General features: G+C 41.2%; 1 protein-coding gene across 4 annotated transcripts in view; it reads right to left on the reverse strand.

Moving 5' to 3' along the window:
- The window catches only part of LOC140485685 (uncharacterized), a 36,831-nt gene extending 19,038 nt beyond the window's left edge, over positions 1-17,793 (reverse strand). The window contains exons 1-5 of one of the 4 annotated variants that reach the window (XM_072584096.1): positions 17,125-17,402; positions 9,040-9,135; positions 3,831-4,070; positions 3,682-3,741; positions 388-525 (exon numbers count right to left, since the gene is read on the reverse strand). In XM_072584096.1, the coding sequence (XP_072440197.1) occupies positions 388-525; positions 3,682-3,741; positions 3,831-3,995 (363 nt within the window). In that variant the 5' untranslated portion in view covers positions 3,996-4,070; positions 9,040-9,135; positions 17,125-17,402. Of the gene's footprint in view, positions 1-387; positions 526-3,681; positions 3,742-3,830; positions 4,071-9,039; positions 9,136-16,956; positions 17,038-17,124; positions 17,403-17,702 lie in introns of those variants that run through there. The other 3 variants (XM_072584097.1, XM_072584095.1, XM_072584098.1) reach the window with 3 other exon arrangements.
- Between the last annotated feature and the right edge of the window lie 4,561 nt (positions 17,794-22,354).

The raw sequence follows: 22,354 nt of genomic DNA on the forward strand, positions 1-22,354 counted from the left end.
AGCTTTTGGCTTTAAATTAGGACAAAGAAAAGGATATTGCTAATTTTAGACTATTTTTGGAAACTATTAAAATGTTTTCAATTATGTTTACATTGCTCCTAGAATTCTCATTAATTCTAGTTGAATACTCAAGAAGTATTTCCTATCTATGTTACAGACAAATTAAATTACAGCTCTAAATTTATATCCTACTCGATGAACTGAACTGTGGGAAATGCCTGCATAATAAAGTCAAGTATTTTGAGAAGGAACCAAACTAAAAAGGCACATAATGTGATTCCTCCCCCCTCAAATGTTCATGTAAAACACCAAAGACATTGTTATCTGCAGGAAAAACAGCAAGTAAGCTTAAAGAATAAGTTTCACTTACATTTTAAAATAGCTTACCAGATGAATAACATGACTGGGTTTATGTTGGAACACCTCATCATCATCTTCACCATAGTTCAACGTCAAAGCTGCATATATTATCAAAATAGTTGTAGTAATCCAGGAAAATACAGCTGATGCAACCATACTGCACACCTAGATAGAATGCAAGGAATTCAATATAAACAGTAAAATAACTAAATACTGCAAATTATTAAAATTGAACACATTTTGTAGCTTAACTCAAATCCGAAGCTTGTTACAGCTCATTGGGGTAGAACGCTGGAAATCAACTCCCACTCTTCCTGAAATTGTCACAAATGTTAAGGTTTCAGAAACTATTCCTCAATTTACCTCTCTTTTAGACCGAGGTGGACAGAACGCATGGTATGGGTAGATGCTCCTTTATCCGAAGTTCCAAAATCCGAAAAGCTCCGAAATCCGAAGGTTTTTTTGTGAAGCTTTTTTCTCATTAACAAGGTTGTTTGGCGGGCAAATAGTTAACCCAGGTCAACACCCATTCGATGCATGTTACTCAGATGTGGATGGGGATGTGGAAAAGAGGGCGGGATGCGTGTCCCAGCACCAGCAGGCCTGGATTCTCTCGAAAGGCCTGTTTTAGTTACTAAGTCTGCTCCTCTGGTAAGATTTTTAAAGTTTTCACCACCAAACTGTCACTTATTCTGAAATTCGAAAAATTCCAAATTCCGAAAAACAGCTGGTCCCAATGATTTCAGATACAGGATCATCTACCTGTACCTATTATTCTATTGGGGCGACATGGTGGCTCAGTGGTTGGCACTGCTGCCTCACAGCGCCAGGGTCCCAGGTTTGATTCCAGCCTTGGACAACTATCTGTGTGGAGTTTGCATGTTGTCCCCGTGTCTGTGTGGGTTTCCTCTGGGCACTCCGGTTTCCTCCCACATTCCAAAGATGTGTGGGTCAGGTGAATTGGCCAAGCTAAATTGTCCATAGTGTTAGATGCATTGGTCAGAGGGAAATGGGTCTGGATGGGTTACTCTGCAGAGGGTCTGTGTGGACTTGTTGGGCCAGAGGGCCTGTTCCCACACTGTAGGGAATCTAATCTAATCTTAACAAGAATTACTATTTAGTACAAGTAGACTCTCGCTATAGGTAAACAAAGATTAACTGTTGATACATAACACTACCAGTTAAAACTCTAACCCACTTAGAAAACTCCCCCTCTATGCGCGCGCGCACACACACACACACACACACACACACACACACAGAGTCAAAACATAGGTGTTATGGGTGAAGGGAAGGACTGGGAAGGCAGTTCAGTGCTCTGTCCACAGTGTTTGCTGAGATTACCCTTGTGCAGATCAGAAGGCTTCTTCTGTTTCTTTCTTCCTGAAGTACTTTTAATTGTTTTTAAGAAACAGAGAGTGACTAGTTCACACTGAATGTTCTCTGACTTAGTAATTAAGAGTCATAGCTTATGGCAACTGGTAAGGGGAAATAAAATTTATTTTACTGCAAAACAAAACAACACCTTCTCTCCCAGATATATGATGGCTTCTGACCTGAACATTCATATCCTGTAACTGTTCAGCTTTCTTGCAGCCGATCACAGTTATTTGGCAGGCAGCAGGCCATTGTCTGATCATTTCACAGACCAATCAGCTTCTTGATGCTGACCAAATCTCCCTTTGTACACAACCCAATTTGTCTGGACTTTCTCCACCGTTTGAACCAACAGCTGTGTAAATTGCACCTACAATGAGTGTCAAGTAATTTGCTTTTAGCAAGTACACCAATCTTTCAAAAATTCTTGGCTTTTAAACCAGTCCTTTTCCCACTTTATTTCACAATCAACAGTTTAAAAAAAAATGAAAATACATGGTCATTACAAAATGTCTGATTAAAACAAAACTAATTTTGACGTAGCATGAGAGGGTAAGTTATTCAAACACAAAGGGTAATTTTCAATAACAAATTTAGAATTCAGCATACCAGTTTAGAAGCTAATTTCTTAGAAAATGATATTTGCTTGTAAGTACTAGTTTCAACACCATCTTATGAGTGCAGTTTACAAATTATACAGATGTTAGTCCTGCATATTAAATTTTCATCTTTAGTAATACTAAAGAGTTCTTGCTGCCAAATGTAATATTGTGTAGAAGATTTAAAAACTTGATACATTAGAAGCTTGAAAAGTACAAGGGATGGAAATGGAAGCTGTTCTGCATATTCTAAAACTTTCATATTTCATCACTGAGGGCGTAGGTTACAATTGTAGAATGTAGGAAAAGCACAAATTCCTTGGTTTCACAGATGTTCATTTGTGTTAATGCTGCAAACATGAACTTCAATATCAAAGTAACTTTGGAACTCATTCAACTGGTCTGTAAGTTCAAGGTGAATCATGGCTGCTTCACGAAACAAACTTTTATTTCCTGAAAGACAAGTGATTATAATATTCCATGAAGACAACCAGAACATTAACCAACTCCTTGCTTCAAACTATGAAATTGGGCTGATCCAACATATTGATGCAGAAAGCCTCAAATTTAATTCAGATGATTGGACACAAAAGCAATTCCTTCAGATGATTGGACACAAAAGCAATTCCATCAGATGAGGGCAGAAAGATAACATTGCCACCATCACAACCCTTCCCCAACAGTATTTTTATCCTGTTTGAAACTGTTACCATACCCTTTTTGCCCACAGTCCAAACAACAGCCACCTTGCTAGTGTACAATACCATCAATGCATCATCTATATGGATTTTTATGAGTGAGCATTTCCTGGCCGGGGGCTGGGGGGGGGGGGGGGGGGGTTGGGGTGGAGCGGGGAGCAGGGATTAATGTAGTCCTATTGTGATATGGAAAGAAAATACCCTTTAACTGAAAGACTCCTCCGTCTACCTCCTAATATTGGAGACTGAACAAAATCACTATTCTCCCAAATGTGTCAAGAATTCAGCCACCTGAAAAAAATTGAAACTTTTATATGTCCAAGGCAATTCCTCAAAATTCAGCCAGTGAGTTTAAGAAACTGGTTGTAGTAATTTTGAGTATAGTTTAATAGAAATGAAAAGTAAAACAGGCTTATTTGAAAAAAATTCACTCAACCACGAAATCAAATCGAAATACACTCAGATCTTCAGAGACAATGGGATGAAAGTGACCCTTGAGAGTCCTATGTGCCCAAGCACATACCAATCAAAGTGGACTTAAAAGTAAATTATGATCTTTTTTGCACAATCTCATGAGACAATCACCTAAGTTAGTCTTCCACATAAGATGATAACGACAATTTATTACCCCACTGCAACAGACTTACAAGAATAGGATTCTTTTTCTGAGAAGAAAATAATGCCAGAACTCCTGGAATGGCCATTGCCTGAAAAAGCAAGAATAATGTTTATCATGGGTTTACTGGTTTTAAAATAAATAAAGTCATAATACACTTTAAAAATCATTTGGATTTACCATTCCAGTCCAGACGGGGATTCTAGTTCTACTCAGTACTGAACTTTTTCTAAAAATTGTATCCATAAAGCCAGACACTACACACACTGCAGCACAGGCTATCTGCAGAAATCCCAGGATAATCATACCACGCTGATTAAATATGAAGTATCTGTAACGTGCCATTGGCTGCCAACAACTTCACCAGTGGTAACAATCTTAATATCTGTTGGTTCAAAGCAAAGTGCTCTTCAATTCAACCTAGGAGAGAAAAAAAATTGAATAATACACCATACAAATATCCCAAATCCTACTGCTTTCAATTAGAATGATCAGGATCACTGTATTTTACGTTTTTGAAAAACAAAGCACAGAAGGAAGCTAACCATGTCTGTATGGTTCTTTTGAACTGCAATTTAGTTATTCCCACACATCTCTGTATCTATTCCTCCAAGTATTTACTCAACTTTCATTTGAAGAGTTGCTACTAATATGTTTGCAGTATCTGTTGGACAGTGCATTCCAAATCCTAATCATTGTATTAAAAAGGTTTTGTCTTCACGTCACTTCTGCTTTTATCAATCACCTTAAATCTATGGCTATTAGTTATTGACCCTTCAGTTGGTGGAAACAATTTTCACTTAGTCCAAACAGATGCATGATTTTAACCACTTGGATCAAATCTCTTCTCGGTATTTTCTGCTCTAAAGAGAACAATCCCAGTTTCTTCAGTCTGAACATAACTGCAATTCCCCATTCTTGGAACCATTCTCACCCTTCCAAGCCATTTTCTTGAAGTGTTTCACAGATTTTGCCCAATTTCCTGAGTTTATACTCTTATTCCACAATATACAAAGCCCAGGCTTTAATAACCTTTCCGACTTACCTGCAAACAACTTCAGGTATTTCTATACTTGCATCTGCTTTAAAATTGTGCCATTTAGCTTGCATTGTCTTTCATCAATTGTTCTCCCAAAATGAATCAGCTCACAATTTTCTGCATTGAATTTCATCTGTCATTGTACACTTGGTCAATCAACCTATATTCTCTTGAATCTATTTTCCTCACTGTTTGCTTCATTTCCAAGTTTCACATCTTCTATAAAGTTGCAAAATGCAGGTGTACCCACAAGTCACTAATGCATATCAAATCAGCATTGATTCTAATTCTGAACCCTAGGGACCAGCACTGCGCACCACATTAATGTCCAGAAAACAATCAGTCACCACACCTGTTTCTTTCTGTTGAGCCAATTTTGTTTTTACTGCCCAAGTTCCATAGTGTAGTTGTTTTCAAAGCCTTAGGAAGTCTGCGTATGCAAAACAAAGAACCTCACTTTCACTCACTGTTGTCACCAAAAGACTCAAAATTTGTCAAATATGAATTTCACTTAAAGCTGCAAGGTTTGTAGCTCAGGTTGAGGTTTAGGGTGTAGGTTTGCTCGCTGAGCTGTAGGTTTGATATCCAGATGTTTCATTACCTGGCTAGGTAACATCATCAGTGGCGACCTCCAAGTGAAGCGAAGCTGTTGTCTCCTGCTTTCTATTTATATGTTTGTCCTGGATGGGGTTCCTGGGGTTTGTGATGATGTCATTTCCTGTTCGTTTTCTGAGGGGTTGATAGATGGTATCTAGATCTATGTGCTTGTTTATGGTGTTGTGGTTGGAGTGCCAGGCCTCTAGGAATTCTCTGGCATGTCTTTGCTTAGCCTGTCCCAGGATAGATGTGTTGTCCCAGTCGAAATGGTGTTTTTTTTCATCCATGTGTAGGGCTACGAGGGAGAGAGGGTCGTGTCTTTTTTGTGGCTAGCTGGTGTTCGTGTATCCTGGTGGCTAACTTTCTTCCTGTTTGTCCTACATAGTGTTTGTGGCAGTCCTTGCATGGAATTTTGTAGACGATGCTTAAGGCTATGCTGACTTTTACCAGCCTACACAAAGCCAAGTTGCCATTAATGATTTTCCAGATTGATTTTTCCAATGGTAAAATTAGCTCACCAATAATCAAACTATCCTCCTCCCATTTTGAACAAACATGCAACATTTACAATTCCTCTGGCAAAACCCCGGTATCTAAATTGGACCAGGTGACCAAATCACCTCTTGACTATCATCTATGCTAGATGAAGAATAATTTGTGATATTGAATGAGATAAAAATAGGTAATGCAATACTAGAAAGGCTAACAGATAGTCAAGAGCTGACAAAGGTCAGACAATTAGGTGGTCGAGGGGTAGGGAGAGTGGAGAATGAAAGGTGCTGGGAGGTTGGATGAGGATAAATATAGATAGGAAAAGACCACAACAGAATTACCACACAAGAATGAGAATTTAAAATTTCAAGCACTTTAGGATTAGAAGCTCATGTAGTCCAGCAAAGGCCAAGATGATGAGTGAGTAGGACACAGGTTATGGAGTGTTTTGGATGAGCAGAAGTTAATAGTGTCTGATGGATGGGAACTAGCCAATGGACCATTAGAATAGTTAACTTTAGAAAGTACAAAGACAAGGATGATTTTTCCAGCAGCAAACAGGTTGAGGTAGCGAAAGATGTGGCTGTAAGCTTTTGCGACAGAGAGGCTGGAGCTTAACTTCAATCACATAAGATACCAAGGTTACCAACAGTAAGGTGCAATTCAAGTTGAGAGACTGGATTCAGTTCCAAGGAAGTGGGATCTCTGGTACCGAACAGGCATCAGTGCTACCAATATTTAATTGTAGAAAATGCAACTTCTCTCAGACCAGCAAGGTGGCACCAAATTGCCTGGGGATCAGGAGCAATTTAGAATTCAGCAAAAGACAAAAGAAGTTGATCACAAGGGTGAAACAGAGTAAGATTTCAGGGAACATAAAACAAGTCAGCAAAAAAGATTCTAGAAATATGTAAAGAGAAAATGATTAGTAAAGATAAATGCAGATCCCAGTCAGAAGCCAGAGAAATTATAAAGGGGAATAAATAAATTTCCAGGAACGTTAGGGAAGCAAGAGTCTAGTAAGAGGGCAGAACTGAAGGAAGCCAGTATTAGTAAGAAAAAAAAAGAGTGCTGGGAAATTAATGGGATTGAAAATTGACAAATTATACCAGCCTGATAATCTACATTCCAGAGCACTAAAGGGAGGGAGTCTGGAAATACTGGAAACATTGGTGTTTATCTTCCAGAATTCTATAAATTCTGGAGCTTTCCCGGAGTGGAGACTGGCAAAGTTATCACCACTATTTAAAAAAAGACAGAGAAAGAAACAGTTTTACAGACCAGTTAGTCTAGTAGTAGTGAGTACTATGGTAGCGACGAGAATAAAAAACATGATAACAGAACATTTGAAATCATCAATGGGATTCAACAAAATAATATGAGATTATGAAAGGCAAATAATACTTGTCAAAACTTTTAGTTTTTGAGGATGTAACTATAGGGTAGATAAGGGGCACCCAGTGGATGTGGTATAATTGGATTCTCAGAAGGCATTTAATAAGGGATATTATAAGAGGTTAATGAGCAAGTTTAAACCACATGGTATCAGGGATAATGTATTGGCATGAGTCAAGAACTGGTCAACAGACAGGAAACAGAATGGGAATAAATGGGTTATTTTCTAAGTGGAAGGTATTGACTATTGGAAAGATGTTGTGAAACCTGAAAGGGTTCAGAAAAGATTTACAAGGATTTTGCCAGGGTTGGAGGATCTGAGCTACAGGGAGAGGCTGAACAGGCTGGGGTTGTTTTCCCTGGAGCATCGGTGGCTGAGGGGTGACCTTATAGAGGTTTACAAAATTATGAGGGGCATGGATACGATAAATAGACAAAGTCTTTTCCCTGGGGTCGGGGAGTCCAGAACTAGAGGGCATAGGTTTAAGGTGAGAGGGGAAAGATATAAAAGAGACCTAAGGGGTAACTTTTTCACGCAGAGAGTGGTACATGTATGGAATGAGCTGCCACAGGATGTCGTGGAGGCATTTGGATGGGTAAGTGAATAGGAGGGGTTTGGAGGGATATGGGCCGGGTGCTGGCAGGTGGAACTAGATTGGGTTGGGATACCTGGTCAGCATGGACGGGTCTATTTCCATGCTGTACATCTCTATGACTTTATAGTCTATGACTAGTGGGGACTAGCAAGCATTAGTGCTTGAGCCCCAGCTATATATTTCCCAAATAAATTCTTCATCCCAAATTATTTATTTGAATAAAACAATATGCAAAGCTACTGGGGGGGGGGGGGGGGGGGGAAGCAGGAGATTGGCACTAAATTCTGATGCTCATTTAACCAGCTGTTGAAGGCACCGTCTTGTGTCTTAACCTTCCCTATGCTGGACAATAGAGGACAACAACATTGTGAACTGTTTCAGAAGCTGTACAATGTTCAAGGAACATGGGGCAGAGTAATGAATCACAGCCGGAATATATTTTTCTTACAGTGGTTAGGCTTAATACTGTGTCAGTTGCAGAGGGATAGAGTGTGAGTATTATAAGGACTGGGATGACGATGGACATTTTGACAGCAGGAGGGCAAAGCCAGCTGAACTTGTCAGCTAGCTTGGAGCTAGGAAGGCACATTAGTAGTTTGGTCAAAATAGGTTAAGACACCAACAGATGGCCTTCATGTACATAATAAGCTTGCAGTGGTCATGATCAAAGAGTAGCTCATGACTTAACTTTCTGAGCAAGATGAAAGGTCAGCCAGGGGAGTTCAGGTTTAGTCTTGTATGTCAAAGAAATCAATAACATCCTTGCATTTGCTTCAGGTACAAACTGGAGAAAACAGCTTATGAAACTGCTTAGTGAAAAGAAAGGTCACACAGATTCTGGGAAAGAGTTTGACAGAGAAGCAAGCAGCTGAATAGCATTTTGATATGACAATGATGGATAAATGAGAACAGCACTAAATTTTAAATCTGTGCTCCCACCATTAGTCCCCTAGCCAATTCTGGTCGGCACAAAATGGGTCAAAATTGGAGAAATGATTGGGTCGAGAGGTTCTTCTTATTCATTTACGCGATGTGGGTGTGACTGGCAAGGTCAGCATTTACTGCCTATCCTTGATTGTCCAGAAGCCATTTAACAGTCAATGAGATTGCTGTGGATCTGGAGTTGCATATAAGGTCAGATCAGTTAAGGATGGCAAATTTCCTTCTCCAAAAGGACTTCAGTGAACAAAATAGGTTTTTACAATAATCACCATGGTTACATGATCACCATTAGACTATTTTTAGTTAAATTCCAGATTTGCTTCCTCACCTACAGTGGCAGTTTTCAAATCCATGTCCTTAAGAACATTAGCCTGGCATTCTGAATTACTGGTCCACTATGCCACTACCTCCCCTAAAGGTTTTGCTAAAGACAAAGACAAAAATGGAGGTGAAAGATAATTAAGTATATTTGCAGTTGCAGAAGATCATATAGCAAATTTAGCGAGGAGTAAAAATTATAAATGTTATTCTCACCTCTGGTCAGGAAATGAAGAAGTGGGGTTTAAGGGATAGGAGGTAGTGAGGCATAGAAGGAAATGGTCAAGGATTACTTTATAGTAATAGAGAGCATAGGAATAAAGAAATCATGGACCATTACAAAGTTGAGGGGTGGCTGTAAACGTAAGAAGAGATTTTATTTAGCGGAGAGACTTAAGGAAGGCCAGTGAAGTCAGAGAATAAATCATTTTAAGCAAGCAGCAAGGAATGGATCAATGTTTGGTGATAAGCGTGACATTTCCTCTGTGGACATCTGACCTGGTATCCAGTGAAAACATAAAAAAGGACAGAAAATTATCATACTCACTTACAACCTAACTTTATTCCTTCATAGAATTTTTGTATCCTTCTCACAACCGGTTTTTCTGCCTGCCTTTATATTGTAGCCACATTTGCTGATGATATAGTCACTTCTTCCACCCTAGTCATTAACATAGATTGTAAACAGTTGAGGCTCACAGCTTGTCAACCTGAAAATGATCCATTTCTCACTATATGGTAACAACACCCCCATCATCATGATTTCTTATTTTGTTCAATAATCTTATGTGTGATATCTCAACAAACAATTTTTAGAAATCCTGATACATTACTGATGCCCCTTTATCCAGCCTGATTCTTACACACTCAAATAACTCATTTTCCAAACATGATTTTCCTTTCACAAGGCTATATTCCTTCTGCCTCTTTATATTCAATTTCAAAGCATCTTTCAACTACTTTAACAATGGATCCTAGCATTTTCTCAGTGATAAACGTTAGGCCAGCTAGCCTGCTATTTTGTGTGTTCTCTCTCTCCCTCCTTTCTCAAACAGAGCAGCTGTGTCTGTAATATAATGTTTAATTATCTCAGTGAAGTAAACATAATACAACTGAAAAATTAATTTCCCATGCACATCATTACTGCTGCATTTCGTAGGAATTCTGCACAGTTGGTTGCCAATATCAATCATTAGATCATCTAAGCAAAACTACCAACTTTTAACTTGAGGAATTGTTAAATGGTATCTTCAATACCAGTCATAACTCCAGAATTCTGTTCAATTTGGCCAAAAGATAATCAATGAGATACAACAAGTTAGGCTACTACACAAAGTAAGTGGTCAAGTTAGATAGGAGTTTTGATAGACGAGGGAATTGAGGGTTACAGAGGGCAGACTGGAATCTTGTGAGACCTCCTGCTCATCATAGTCATAGAGTCACAGAGATGTACAGCCTGGAAACAGACCCTTCGGTCCAACCCATCCATGGCAACCAGATATCCCAAAGCCTTTTAAATGTTGCAATTGTACCAGCCTCCACCACTTCATCTGGCAGCTCATTCCATACGCATACCATCCTCTATGTGAAAAAGTTGCCCCTTAGGTCTTTTTTATATCTTTCCCCTCTCACCCTAAACCTATGGCCTCTAGTTCTGGACTCCCGACCCCTCATCCTATATTATTATTTCTTCCTAAGAAATTATAGTGTTGGGGATAAAATAATAACAACAATATAGATACATAATTGGCTAACTAACAGAAACAAGAGTTGGGACAAAAGGTCATTTGTAATTAGTGGGGTATAACAGGTATCTGTGCTGTAGCCTCAACTATTTGCAATATATATAGTACTTAGATAAAGGAAGCAAGAACACTGTAGTCAAATTTGCTGCTGATATAATACAGGATAGTATATTGTGCAGTAATCACAGGGTCTGCAAGTGGATATAGGTAGTTTAAACAAGTGGGCAAAACTTTGGCAGATTCTGCAAGGCAAATCAAAATATTGTTTGAATAGAGTCTATAGAATGCTGCAGTACAGAGGAATCTAGCTGTCTTCAGACATGAAATTCAAATGGAACAACAAAGGCAAATGGAATAAATACTTCAGGGCTGAAGTAGGAAAATCTCACTACAACTGCACAGGACATTGGAGAGATCACTGCATATAATTAGTAAGCTTTATGCAGAGATGTACTCGTTTTGGAGGCAGTTCATAGAAGGTCCACAAGGTTGATTCCTGGGGCAAAGGTAATGTCTTATGAGGAATGAGGATATCTCATAAGGTCACCTCAGAGTACAACGGGATCTTTATCAAATGGGCCAATGGGCTGAGTGGCAGATGGAGTTTTATTTAGATAAATGTGAGGTGCTGCGTTTTGAAAAGGCAAATCAGAGAAGGACAGCGAAGAGGGTTACCTCAGATTACAACAGGATCTTGACCAGATGGGCCAATGAGCTGAGAAGTGGCAGATGGAGTTTAATTCAGATAAATGCGAGCTGCTGCATTTTGGGAAAGCAAATCTTAGCAGGACTTATACACTTAATGGTAAGGTCCTAGGGAGTATTGCTGAACAAAGAGACCTTGGAGTGCAGGTTCATAGTTCCTTGAAAGTAGAGTCGCAGGTAGATAGGATAGTGAAGGCGGCATTTGGTATGCTCTCCTTTATTGGTAAGAGTATTACGTATAGGAGTTGGGAGGTCACGTTATGGCTGTACAGGATGTTAGTTAGGCCTCTTTTTGAACATTATATGCAATTCTGGTCTCCTTCCTATCAGAAGGATGTTGTGAAACTTAAAAGGGTTCAGAAAAGGTTTACAAAGATTTGCCTGGGTTGGAGGATTTGAGCTAAAGAGAGAGCTTGAATAGGTTGGGCCTGTTTCCTTGGAGTGTTAGAGGCTGAAGGGTGACCTTATAGAGGGTTATAAAATCATGAAGGACAGGGATAGGATAGATAGACAAAGTCTTTGCCCTGGGTGAGTCCAGAACTAGAGGACATGGGTTTAGGGTGAGAGGGGACAAGATACAAAAGGGATCTAAGGGGCAACTTTTTCACACAGCGGGTTGTGCCGGTATGGAATGAGCTGCCAGAGGAAGTAGTGGTAGCCAGTAAAATTTCTCCATTTAAAAGGCATCTGGATGGGTATATGAATAGGAAGGGTATAGTGAAATATTGGCCAAGTCCTGGCAAATGGGACTAGACTAGGTTAGGATATCTGGTTGGCATGGACAAGGTGGACCAAAGAGTCTGATTCCATGCTGTACATCTCTATGACTCTTTAACATAAAGCAAGGGGTAGTTTTAGAATAAGGGATTATCTATTTAGGATAGAAGACTAGTGGAATTTCTTGTCTGTGAGGGTTGCAAATCTTTGAAATTCTCTTCCCCAGAGAGGTGTACAGCCTACTCCTGCTCCTATTTCTATATTCCAATTTAAACTATAATGATGGACAATTTATTTTTAAGCACTATAACTGAACTTAGGAAGGAAAGATATCTTTACAACTCAAAAGGCTTAATATATTTTCATACACATTAGAGCTGCAGAAACTTCCTAAGAGACCAACTCCTCAACCTTTAAACAACATCTTTCCGATAGGAAGGAGAAAGAGAAAGACAGAAATCGTTGAAAAAATTCCCCAAGCCTGGCAGCATCTGTGGACTAAAAGCAAAGTTAACATTTCGGATCCAGTAATCAGCGGCCTGTGTGTGGAGCCGCAGAAAATGGAGGAGATACTAAATGAGTATTTTGCATCAGTATTTACTGTGGAAAAGGATATGGAAGATATAAACTGTAGGGAAATAGATGGTGGCATCTTGCAAAATGTCCAGATTACAGAGGAGGAAGTGCTGGATGTCTTGGAACGGGTAAAGGTGGATAAATCCCCAGGACCTAATGAGGTGTATCCGAGAACTCTGTGGGAAGCTAGAGAAGTGATTGTTGGGCCTCTTGCTGAGATATTTGTATCATCGATAGTCACAGGCGAGGTGCCGGAAGAGTGGAGGTTGGTAAACGTGGTGCCACTGTTTAAGAAGGGTGGTAAAGACAAGCCAGGGAACTATAGACCAGTGAGCCTGACCTCGGTGTGTGGGCAAGTTTTTTTTTAAGATTAGATTAGATTAGATTACTTACAGTGTGGAAACAGGCCCTTCGGCCCAACAAGTCCACACCGCCCCGCCGAAGCGCAACCCACCCATACCCCTACATCTACCCCTTACCTAACATTACGGGCAATTTAGCATGGCCAATTCACCTGACCTGCACATCTTTGGACTGTGGGAGGAGACCGGAGCACCCGGAGGAAACCCACGCAGACACGGGGAGAATGTGCAAACTCCACACAGTCAGTCGCCTGAGGCGAGAATTGAACCCGGGACTCTGGCGCTGTGAGGCAGCAGTTGTTGGAGGGAATCCTGAGGGACAGGATGTACATGTATTTGGAAAGGCAAGGACTGATTAGGGATAGTCAACATGGCATTGTGCATGGGAAATCATGTCTCACAAACTTGATTGAGTTTTTTGAATAAGTAACAAAGAGGATTGATGAGGGCAGAGCAGTAGATGTGATCTATATGGACTTCAGTAAGGTGTTCAACAAGGTTCCCCATGGGAGACTGATTAGCAAGGTTAGATCTCATGGAATACAGGGAGAACTAGCCATTTGGAAACAGAATTGGCTCAAAGGTAGAAGACAGAGGGTGGTGGTGGAGGGTTGTTCTTCAGATTGGAGGCCTGTGACCAGTGGAGTTCCACAAGGATCGGTGCTGGGTCCTCTACTTTTTGTCATTTTCATAAATGATTTGGACGTAAGCATAAGAGGTACGTTAGTAAGTTTGCAATGACACCAAAATTGGAAGTGTAGTGGACAGCGAAGAGGGTTACCTCAGATTACAACAGGATCTTGACCAGATGGGCCAATGAGCTGAGAAGTGGCAGATGGAGTTTAATTCAGATAAATGCGAGCTGCTGCATTTTGGGAAAGCAAATCTTAGCAGGACTTATACACTTAATGGTAAGGTCCTAGGGACTGTTGCTGAACAAAGAGACCTTGGAGTGCAGGTTCATAGCTCCTTGAAAGTGGAGTTGCAGGTAGATAGGATAGTGAAAATGACATTTGGTATGCTTTCTTTTATTGGTCAGAGTATTGAGTACAGGAGTTGGGAGGTCATGTAGCGGCTGTATAGGACATTGGTTAGGCCACTGTTGGAATATTGCGTGCAATTCTGGTCTCCTTCCTATCGGAAAGATGTTGTGAAACTTGAAAGGGTTTAGAAAAGATTTACAAGGATGTTGCCAGGGTTGGGAGATTTGAGCTATAGGGAGAGGCTGAACAGGCTGGGACTGTTTTCCCTGGAGCATTACAGGCTGAGGGGTGACCTTATAGAGGTTTACAAAATTATGAGGGGCATGGATAGGACAAATAGACAAAGTCTTTTCCCTGGGACTGGGGAGTCCAGAACTGGAGGGCATAGGTTTAGGGTGAGAGGGGAAAGGTATAAAAGAGACCAGATATAAAAAAGACCTAAGGGGCAACTTTTTCCACACAGAGGATGGTACGTTTATGGAATGAGCTGCCAGAGGAAGTGGTGGAGACTGGTACAATTGCAACATTTAAGAGGCATTTGGATGGGTATATGAAAAGGGTTTGGAGGCATATGGGCTAGGTGCTGGCAGGTGGGACTAGATTTGGTTGGGATATCTGGTCGGCATGGACGGGTTGGACCAAAGGGTCTGTTTCCATGCTGTACATCTCTATGACTCTAATCCTTCTTTCAAACTCAAGTGTTCTGGAAAAGGGTCATTGGACCCAAAATGTTAATTCTGTTGTACATTTAAGGCTTGCTTTAGATTTGAGCACATCGTCTCTATTGACATTAGCAGCATTGTTCAGAGTCAGATGAGATGTTATGTCAAGTCACTTACTTGCATGCTATACTCTCATGCTCTGTGCATGGTGCAAAAAAACCATCGGAGACAAAAAAATGTTTTACAAGCAGGCTGCAAGAACATGCCATTCTAGTGTAAAGTGACAAGTGATATAATGACCCGTTACAACACTTTGGCATTTCCAAGTTAACCCATTGTACTGGTCCACAATTAGGCTTTTGAGACACTAAAAACTAACTTTTCAACAGTCAATGTTTATGTGCAATTTAAACAACATCATTGTGTTCGATTAAAAACAGCTTTATCATTGAAACATCTCAAAGTACTTCTCAAGCTAAAGTACTTTGAGGGTGTACCGACTTATGTCCACAAGCCAACATAAAAATTGACATTTTTTTTTCCTGTTTGTATTGATTAAGGGTGGGAATTCTGGGTATTTTTAAATATTGCAACAGAATGAAAAAATTGACATGTAATTCCTTAATGTTTTGTCATTTTAAAATATTTGATCTGCTGCTAAAAAAGATGAAGGTTGACAAACACATGAATTGGTGTCAAGATTACAGTGGTGCTGGAAAAGCACCCCCTCCCGTTTCTCTCTCCATCCTGGAGGCACCCTACCTTATTCCTGATGAAGGGCTTTTGCCCAAAATGGCGATTTTCCTGCTCCTCAGATGCTGCCTGACCTGCTGTGCTCTTCCAGCACCACTCTAAACTTGACTCTGATCTCCAGCATCTGCAGTCCTCACTTTCGCCTCCATGAATTGTTGAGCTATTATACATTTGGACAGCTCAATATCTTATTTTAAATTTCTAAATGATTTAGTGAGCTATACAACTTCAAATGTGTATACTGTGCCTACTTGTTCGAGTGCCTCAAGAAAAGTCAATATTATTAAATCCACGCAGTTCTCATTAAATTCCTAAATGTAAATGAAAGATTAAGGGAGCAGTTCGTAACTCAGTTATTTGTTCCCCTCCAGTTCGACACCAAACTGCATTGAACAGTCTCACAAACAAGCTCCCTTCTCAGTTCTTCACACAAATAACAAACAATTTATTCCTCTATGATTACAAGTCTTGATCAATTGGGTCAATGGGCTGAGGAGTGGCAAAATGGAGTTTAATTGGGATAACATGAAAAGGAAGAACTTAGAGGGATATCACCCAATCCTGGCAAAACAGGGCTAGATTAATTTAGAATATCTGGTCAACATAGAGAAGAGTCTGTTTTTGTGCTGTACAACTCTATGATTCTAAGTGCAAGATATTGCATTTTGTTAACACATACAAACTTATACAATTAATGGTAGGGTCATGGGTGGTGTTGTAGAATAGAGAACCAAGGGTTCAGGTACATAATTCTTTGAAATTTGTGTCACAGGTGTAGACAGGGTAGTTTAGAAAGTGTCTGTCTTGCTTGCCTTCATTATTCAAACCTTCTGAGTATAGGAGTTGGGATGTCATGTTGAGCCTGTACAGCACATTGGTGAGGCATCTTTTGGAATACTGTGTGCAATTTCTGGTCACCCTGTTACAGAAAGGATGTTACTAAACTGGAGAGGGTTCAGAAAAGATTTACTAGGCTGTTGCCAGGAATAGGGGTTTTGAGTTATAAAAATGGACTGGATAGACTGGGACGTTTTTCAGTGTAACACAGGAGGTTGAGGGGAGGCCTTATAGGGGTTTATAAAAGCATGAGTGGCATAGATAAGTTGAATAGCAAAGGTCTTTTCGGCGGTGGGGTTCGACAAAACTATTAGCACTTTAAGGTGAGAGGAGACAGATTTAAAATGGATGTGAGGGGTATTTTTTTTAACAGAGTGGTTAGTGTGTGAATGAACTGCCAGAGGAAGTGATTAATATAGGTAGTTACAACTTTTGAAAGACACTTGGTTAAGTTAATGAACAGAAAAGGTTTGTAGTGATATGGGCCACGAACAGGCAGGTGAGATTAGTTTAGTTTGGGAACATGGTCAGAGTGGACTAGTTGAAGGGTCTGTTTCCATCCTGCATGAGTCTCTAGGCTCCCCCACCTTGTTTAACCAGGATCTAACTCGCAGCAATTCTGGACTCTTCACCCGGGAATGCACACATTTCCTTCTCTCAAAGCGTGCGCACATACACCAGGAACAAAAGCAATTATTTTCCAAACATCCAGATCCAATTTCTAGCCCATCACCACGTTGAGCAGAAACCATTACCTTCACCACCGTGTGTCAATATAAAAAGCGAGTACCACACGATGAATGCTCGATCGGCTTGGTTACCAGGTTTGAGGCAATATTTACTTCCTTCAAAATTAAAATTCGCTGTCGCACTCGGAGAAGTTTTACTTTCTTTTTCTGTCCTCCTTTACAGCGACTCCGAATGTCTCCCTCGACAAGTGAGCTCGGCGGACTCCATGATCCAGGTTCACAGGTGGAACTAGCTCAGCAGGAACACCTCACTCATTAACCCTATCCAACCCATTCCTGGGTACAGCTACAAGGAACCGTCTGACCTTTGTGCTGTTCTCACTTTTTACATTCTCAGATTTGTTTATTACATTTCTCTTTACTTTTCACGGAAGAGACAGAAGCGTTTGTCGCAAGTTTACTTTGATTTCTTTGAAATAATGCTCTTGTCCCAGTCATCTGTCACCGTTTGTAGAGTTGGTTTAGTACTTCAGTAATTTTTCTAGTAACTCACCGATTATGTAAGGCTACGTCCTCCAATCTAATGCTCGCCAAAGTAATTGCAACAGTTTTGTGTTTTCTTTAAAAGTTAATGCATTATTTACCCTTTATTGGATGAAACACCATTCCCGGGTGGAGTCACCTTCCTTCCGTGTAGGCCTCCGTAGTGTTACTCAGCCAGAGGCAATTTAGTGGATGTATTCACTGATAGGATAATCAGGCCCTCCATTTTTCTGGTGCCTGCCAATGTTGAGAACTTTTGGTGTGAAGAACAAGCTCAAACTCTCGTCGGAGCATCTCTCACCCACAAAGAGTAAGGTCATTTTAAATCTTAAGTAGTTTTGGGTATTGAAAACTAGCAAGGATTTGGGGTTAGCCCATCATTGCACAAGCCAAAATTTCTTCCACTTAAGTATAAGGTGGCCATCCAAATCTCCTCTGCCTCACTTCATCTTCAACTACAACCCTGAGACAGACCTTTATTTTCCCCTAAGCTTTTAGATTCCAACCCACTTCTGGCCATCTTACCATATTCTACTTTCTGCAAACTTGAAATTATTTAATGTTGCATTGCCTATGTTCTTAAGGCACTGAGTTCCCTTTCACCCTCCCTGCTCTGCTCACCCACCGACACTTCATCCAGGCCAGGGAAAACTTAATTTTAAATTGCTCATTCTTGTTTTCAAATACTTCATGATTATGCCTCTCCCTATTTGTAATACCCCTCATCCCCAGATTAGATTTACTATAGTGTGGAAACAGGCCCTTCGGCCCAAGTCCACACCGACCCTCCAAAGACCCATTTCCCTCAGACTAATGCACCGAACACTATGGGCAATTTTTAACATGACCAATTCACCTAACCTGCACATCTTTGGACTGTGGGAGGAAACCAGAGGAAACCCACACAGACACTGGGAGAATGTGCAAACTCCACACAGTCACCTGAGGCTGGAATCGAACCCAGTTCCCTGGTGCTGTGCAGCAACAGTGCTAACCACTGAGCCACTATGTCACCCCTATATAAAGCAATCGCCTCTGCTGAGCTGGATTTTAATACATCCACCACTGGTGGTCATGTTTTCAGCTGCTCTGACCCAAAACCTTGGAGCTTGCACCCTAAACCTCTCCATATTCTCAAACTGTCTTTCTGTCATAGAGATGTACAGCTCAGAAACGGACCCTTCAGTCCAACTCGTCCACGCTGACCAGATGTCCTAAATTAATCTAGTCCCATTTGCCAGCACTTGGCCCATATCCCTCTAAAATCTTCCTATTCATCTCCCTATCCAGGTGCCTTTTAAATGCAGCAATTGTACAATCCTCCACTACTCGGGCAGCTCATTCCACGCATGCACCACACTCTCTGTAAAAGCGTTGTCCCTTAAGTCCCTTCTAAATATTTCCCCTTTCACCCAAAACCTATGCCCTCTAGAAAAAGACCTTGTCTATTTACCCTATCCATGTCCCTCATGATTTTATAAACCTCTCTAAAGTCAGCCCTCAGCCTCTGATGCTCCAGTTAAAAAACAGCCCCAGCCTATTCAGCCTCTCCCTATTGCTCAAACCCTCCAACTCTGGCAATATCCTTATAAATCTTTTCTGAACCCTTTCAAGTTTCACAACATCGTTCCGATAGGAGGGAGACCAGAATTGCATGCAATATTCCAAAAGTGCCATAACCGATGACCTGTATAGTTACAACATGACCTCCCAACCTCTTTACTCAATGCTGGGGATTTATCTACCTTTACATATTTTAGGATATCCTGTACCATCTCCACCTGTGTTTCATCACTGTGGTAGGTAACGTCATCAGTAAGCCTCTGATGAAGCGCTGGTGTTGTGTCCCACTTGCTATTTATCTGTCTTGAGAGTGTGTTGCTGGAAAAGCACAGCAGGTCAGGCAGCATCCGAACAGCAGGAACATCAACATTTTGAGCCGGAGCCCTTCATAAGGAATGGAGGGCTCTGGCCTGAAATGTCGATTCTCTTGCTCCTCGGATGCTGCCTGACGTGCTGTGCTTTTCCAGCAACATACTGTCAACTCTAGAATCTGCAGACCTCACTGTCTCCTAGTTGATTTACCTGTCTTGGTCTGTTATGGTGGGTGATATCACTTCCAGTTCTTTTTCTGAGAGGTTGGTAAATGGGGTCCAAATCTATATGTTTGCAAGTGGAGTTCAGGTTTGAATGCCAGGCCTCTAGGAATTCACGTGCATGTCTTTGTTTAGCCTGTCCCAGGATAGATGTTTTGTCCCAGTCGACCTGGTGTCCCTCTTCATCTGTGTGTATGGATAGCAGTGATAGTTGGTCATGACTTTTGGTGGCTACTTGATGCTCATGTATCCTGGTGGCTGGTTTCCTTTTGGTTTGTCCAATGTAATGTTTATTGCAGTCCTTGCAAGGTATTTTGTATGATGTTTGTTCTGCTGGTTGTTGGTACGGGGTCCTTTAAATTCATCAGGAGCTGTTTCAGTGTGGTGGTAGATTTGTGGGCTATTATGACATTGAGGGGTCGGAGTCATGTGGTCATCATCTCCAATAGGTCTTTAATGTATGCCAGGGTAGCTGGAGTCTCTGGGCGTGTTGTGTCGTCTTGTTTTGGTCGGCTGTGTAGGAATCGGCAGACTCCACTTATCGGGTACCCGTTGTTCCTGAATACGTTGTAGAAGTGTTTTTCCTCAGCTTCTTGTAGCTCCTGGGTGCTGCAATGTGGTGTGGCTTGTCTAAATAATGTCCTTGTGCAGCTCTGTTCGTGGGTGTTGCTCCTGTAGTTGGGTATCTGGTCAGTGTGTATGGCTTTCCCGTAAACACTGGTCTGTAGCTCTCCATTGGCTTTGCATTCTACCCCTTTTGGGAACAGAGTATGTTGTTCTTCTCTTCCTCTTTGGTGAACTTTGTACCAGTCAGGATGTTGTTTGTGTTTGTGGGTTTCTTCTAATTTGTTACATTTTGTGATGACAAAGGTATCATCCACATAACGGACCCAAAGCTTGGGCTGGATCGTGGGAAGTGCTGTTTGTTCTTACCTCTGGATGACTGCTTCTGCTAAGAGTCCTGATATTGGTGATCCCATAGGCACCCCATTGACTTGTTTGTAGTTCTGGTCATTGACGGTGAAGTGGGTTGTGAGGCACAGGTTTACTAGTTGGAGGATGCTGTCTTTGCTGATGGAGTTGGTGCTGTCAGGTGTTTGTGTCCTTGGTTTGTCTGGCGGTGAGGCCAGTGTTTCTTTGGCTAGGGTGGTGTTTATTGATGTAGATAGGGCGGTCACATAGAAGGACACCATGACCTTTGTCGTCCTCTACCTTGGTGTCTTTGATGTTACGGGCTCCCTGGATGGGGTGGTCTGCGTTTTGTACTAGATGTTTCGGTTTGCATTGCGGTTCCTTTGCCAGTCGGGATGGGACGGGACGGGAGGCGAGGCGTCGGTCATGTACCTTTGATAACCCGGAGAAACGGGGTATGCCGGACCCCTCAGGACCCATCCCTTGGAGGTCCTACCCTGTTAATGTCACCTGTCTGTCCTCAGGTATGCTGTAATACAGTCGTCTAGCTGTGGAGGCAGACCCATCGCCACCTGTTGGTAGGTGTCAGTATCCGATGGTAGCGTGTTTGCTTTTCAAATATATCGCGTTCTGTTCAGGACTACTGTCATGCGCCCTTTGTCCGCTGGTCTGATTACAATATTCCTAGCCTTACAGAGTTCATCCAGGGCTCTTCTTTCCAGTGTGATGTTTGAGGGTGCCTCTTCTCTCCCTAAATACCCCTTTGCCTTTAATATATTTATAAAATCCCTTTGGATTCCCAAAGCTATCTCCTGTTCCCTTTTTGCCCTCCTGATTTCCCTCTTAAGTATTCTCCTCCTGCCTTTATACTGTAAGGAATCACTCAGTCTCTGCTGTCTAGACCTGGCATATGCTTCTTTCCTTTTCTTAGCCAAAACCTCAGTTACTGTAGTCATCTAGCCTTCCCTATACCTATCAGCCTTACCTTTCACCCTAACAGGAACATATTGTCTCTGGGCTCTCGTTATCTAATTCCGGAAGGCTTCCCATTTTCTAGCTGTCCCTTTACCTGTGAACATCTGCCCCCAATCAGCTTTTGAAAGTTCTTGCCTAATACCATCAAAATTGGTCTTCCTCCAATTTAGAACTTCAACTTTTAGATCCAGTCTATCCTTTTCCATCACAATTTTAAGACTAATAGGACTATGGTCGCTGGCCTCAAAGTGCTCCCCCACTGACACCTCAGTCACTTCCCCTGCCTTATTTCCCAAATGTAGGTCAAGCTTTGCACCTTTTGTAGTAGGTACATCCACAAACTTTCTTGTACACACAACAAATTCCTCTCCATCTAAACCCTTAACACTATGGCAGGCCCAGTCTATGTTTGGAAAGTTAAAATCCCTTACCATTCTTACAGATATCAGATCACCTTCCAAATGTGTTTTTCGAGTACGATAGACCCCCCCCCCCCCCCCCAAAACAGTCAGTGAGAAATTAAGATGGTCCTCAAAACTAACCCACAAGCAAATGTTTGACTATCTGTCCTAATGTTATCAAGTGGGTTTGTAGCACTCCGAAGATGCAACTTGGTAGACATGTTACATAAATATCACATATCAATACAAGTTTACGTTGTCATTTCATAACTGCTAGACTAATGCAACATTACCTCTGATTTAATATCAAGAAATCATAATAGTAAATTATGTTTACTGTAGAAAACCATTTCTTTATCATCATAAATC

This window comes from Chiloscyllium punctatum, chromosome 14 (assembly GCF_047496795.1).
Source record: "Chiloscyllium punctatum isolate Juve2018m chromosome 14, sChiPun1.3, whole genome shotgun sequence".
Classification (NCBI taxonomy): domain Eukaryota; kingdom Metazoa; phylum Chordata; class Chondrichthyes; order Orectolobiformes; family Hemiscylliidae; genus Chiloscyllium; species Chiloscyllium punctatum.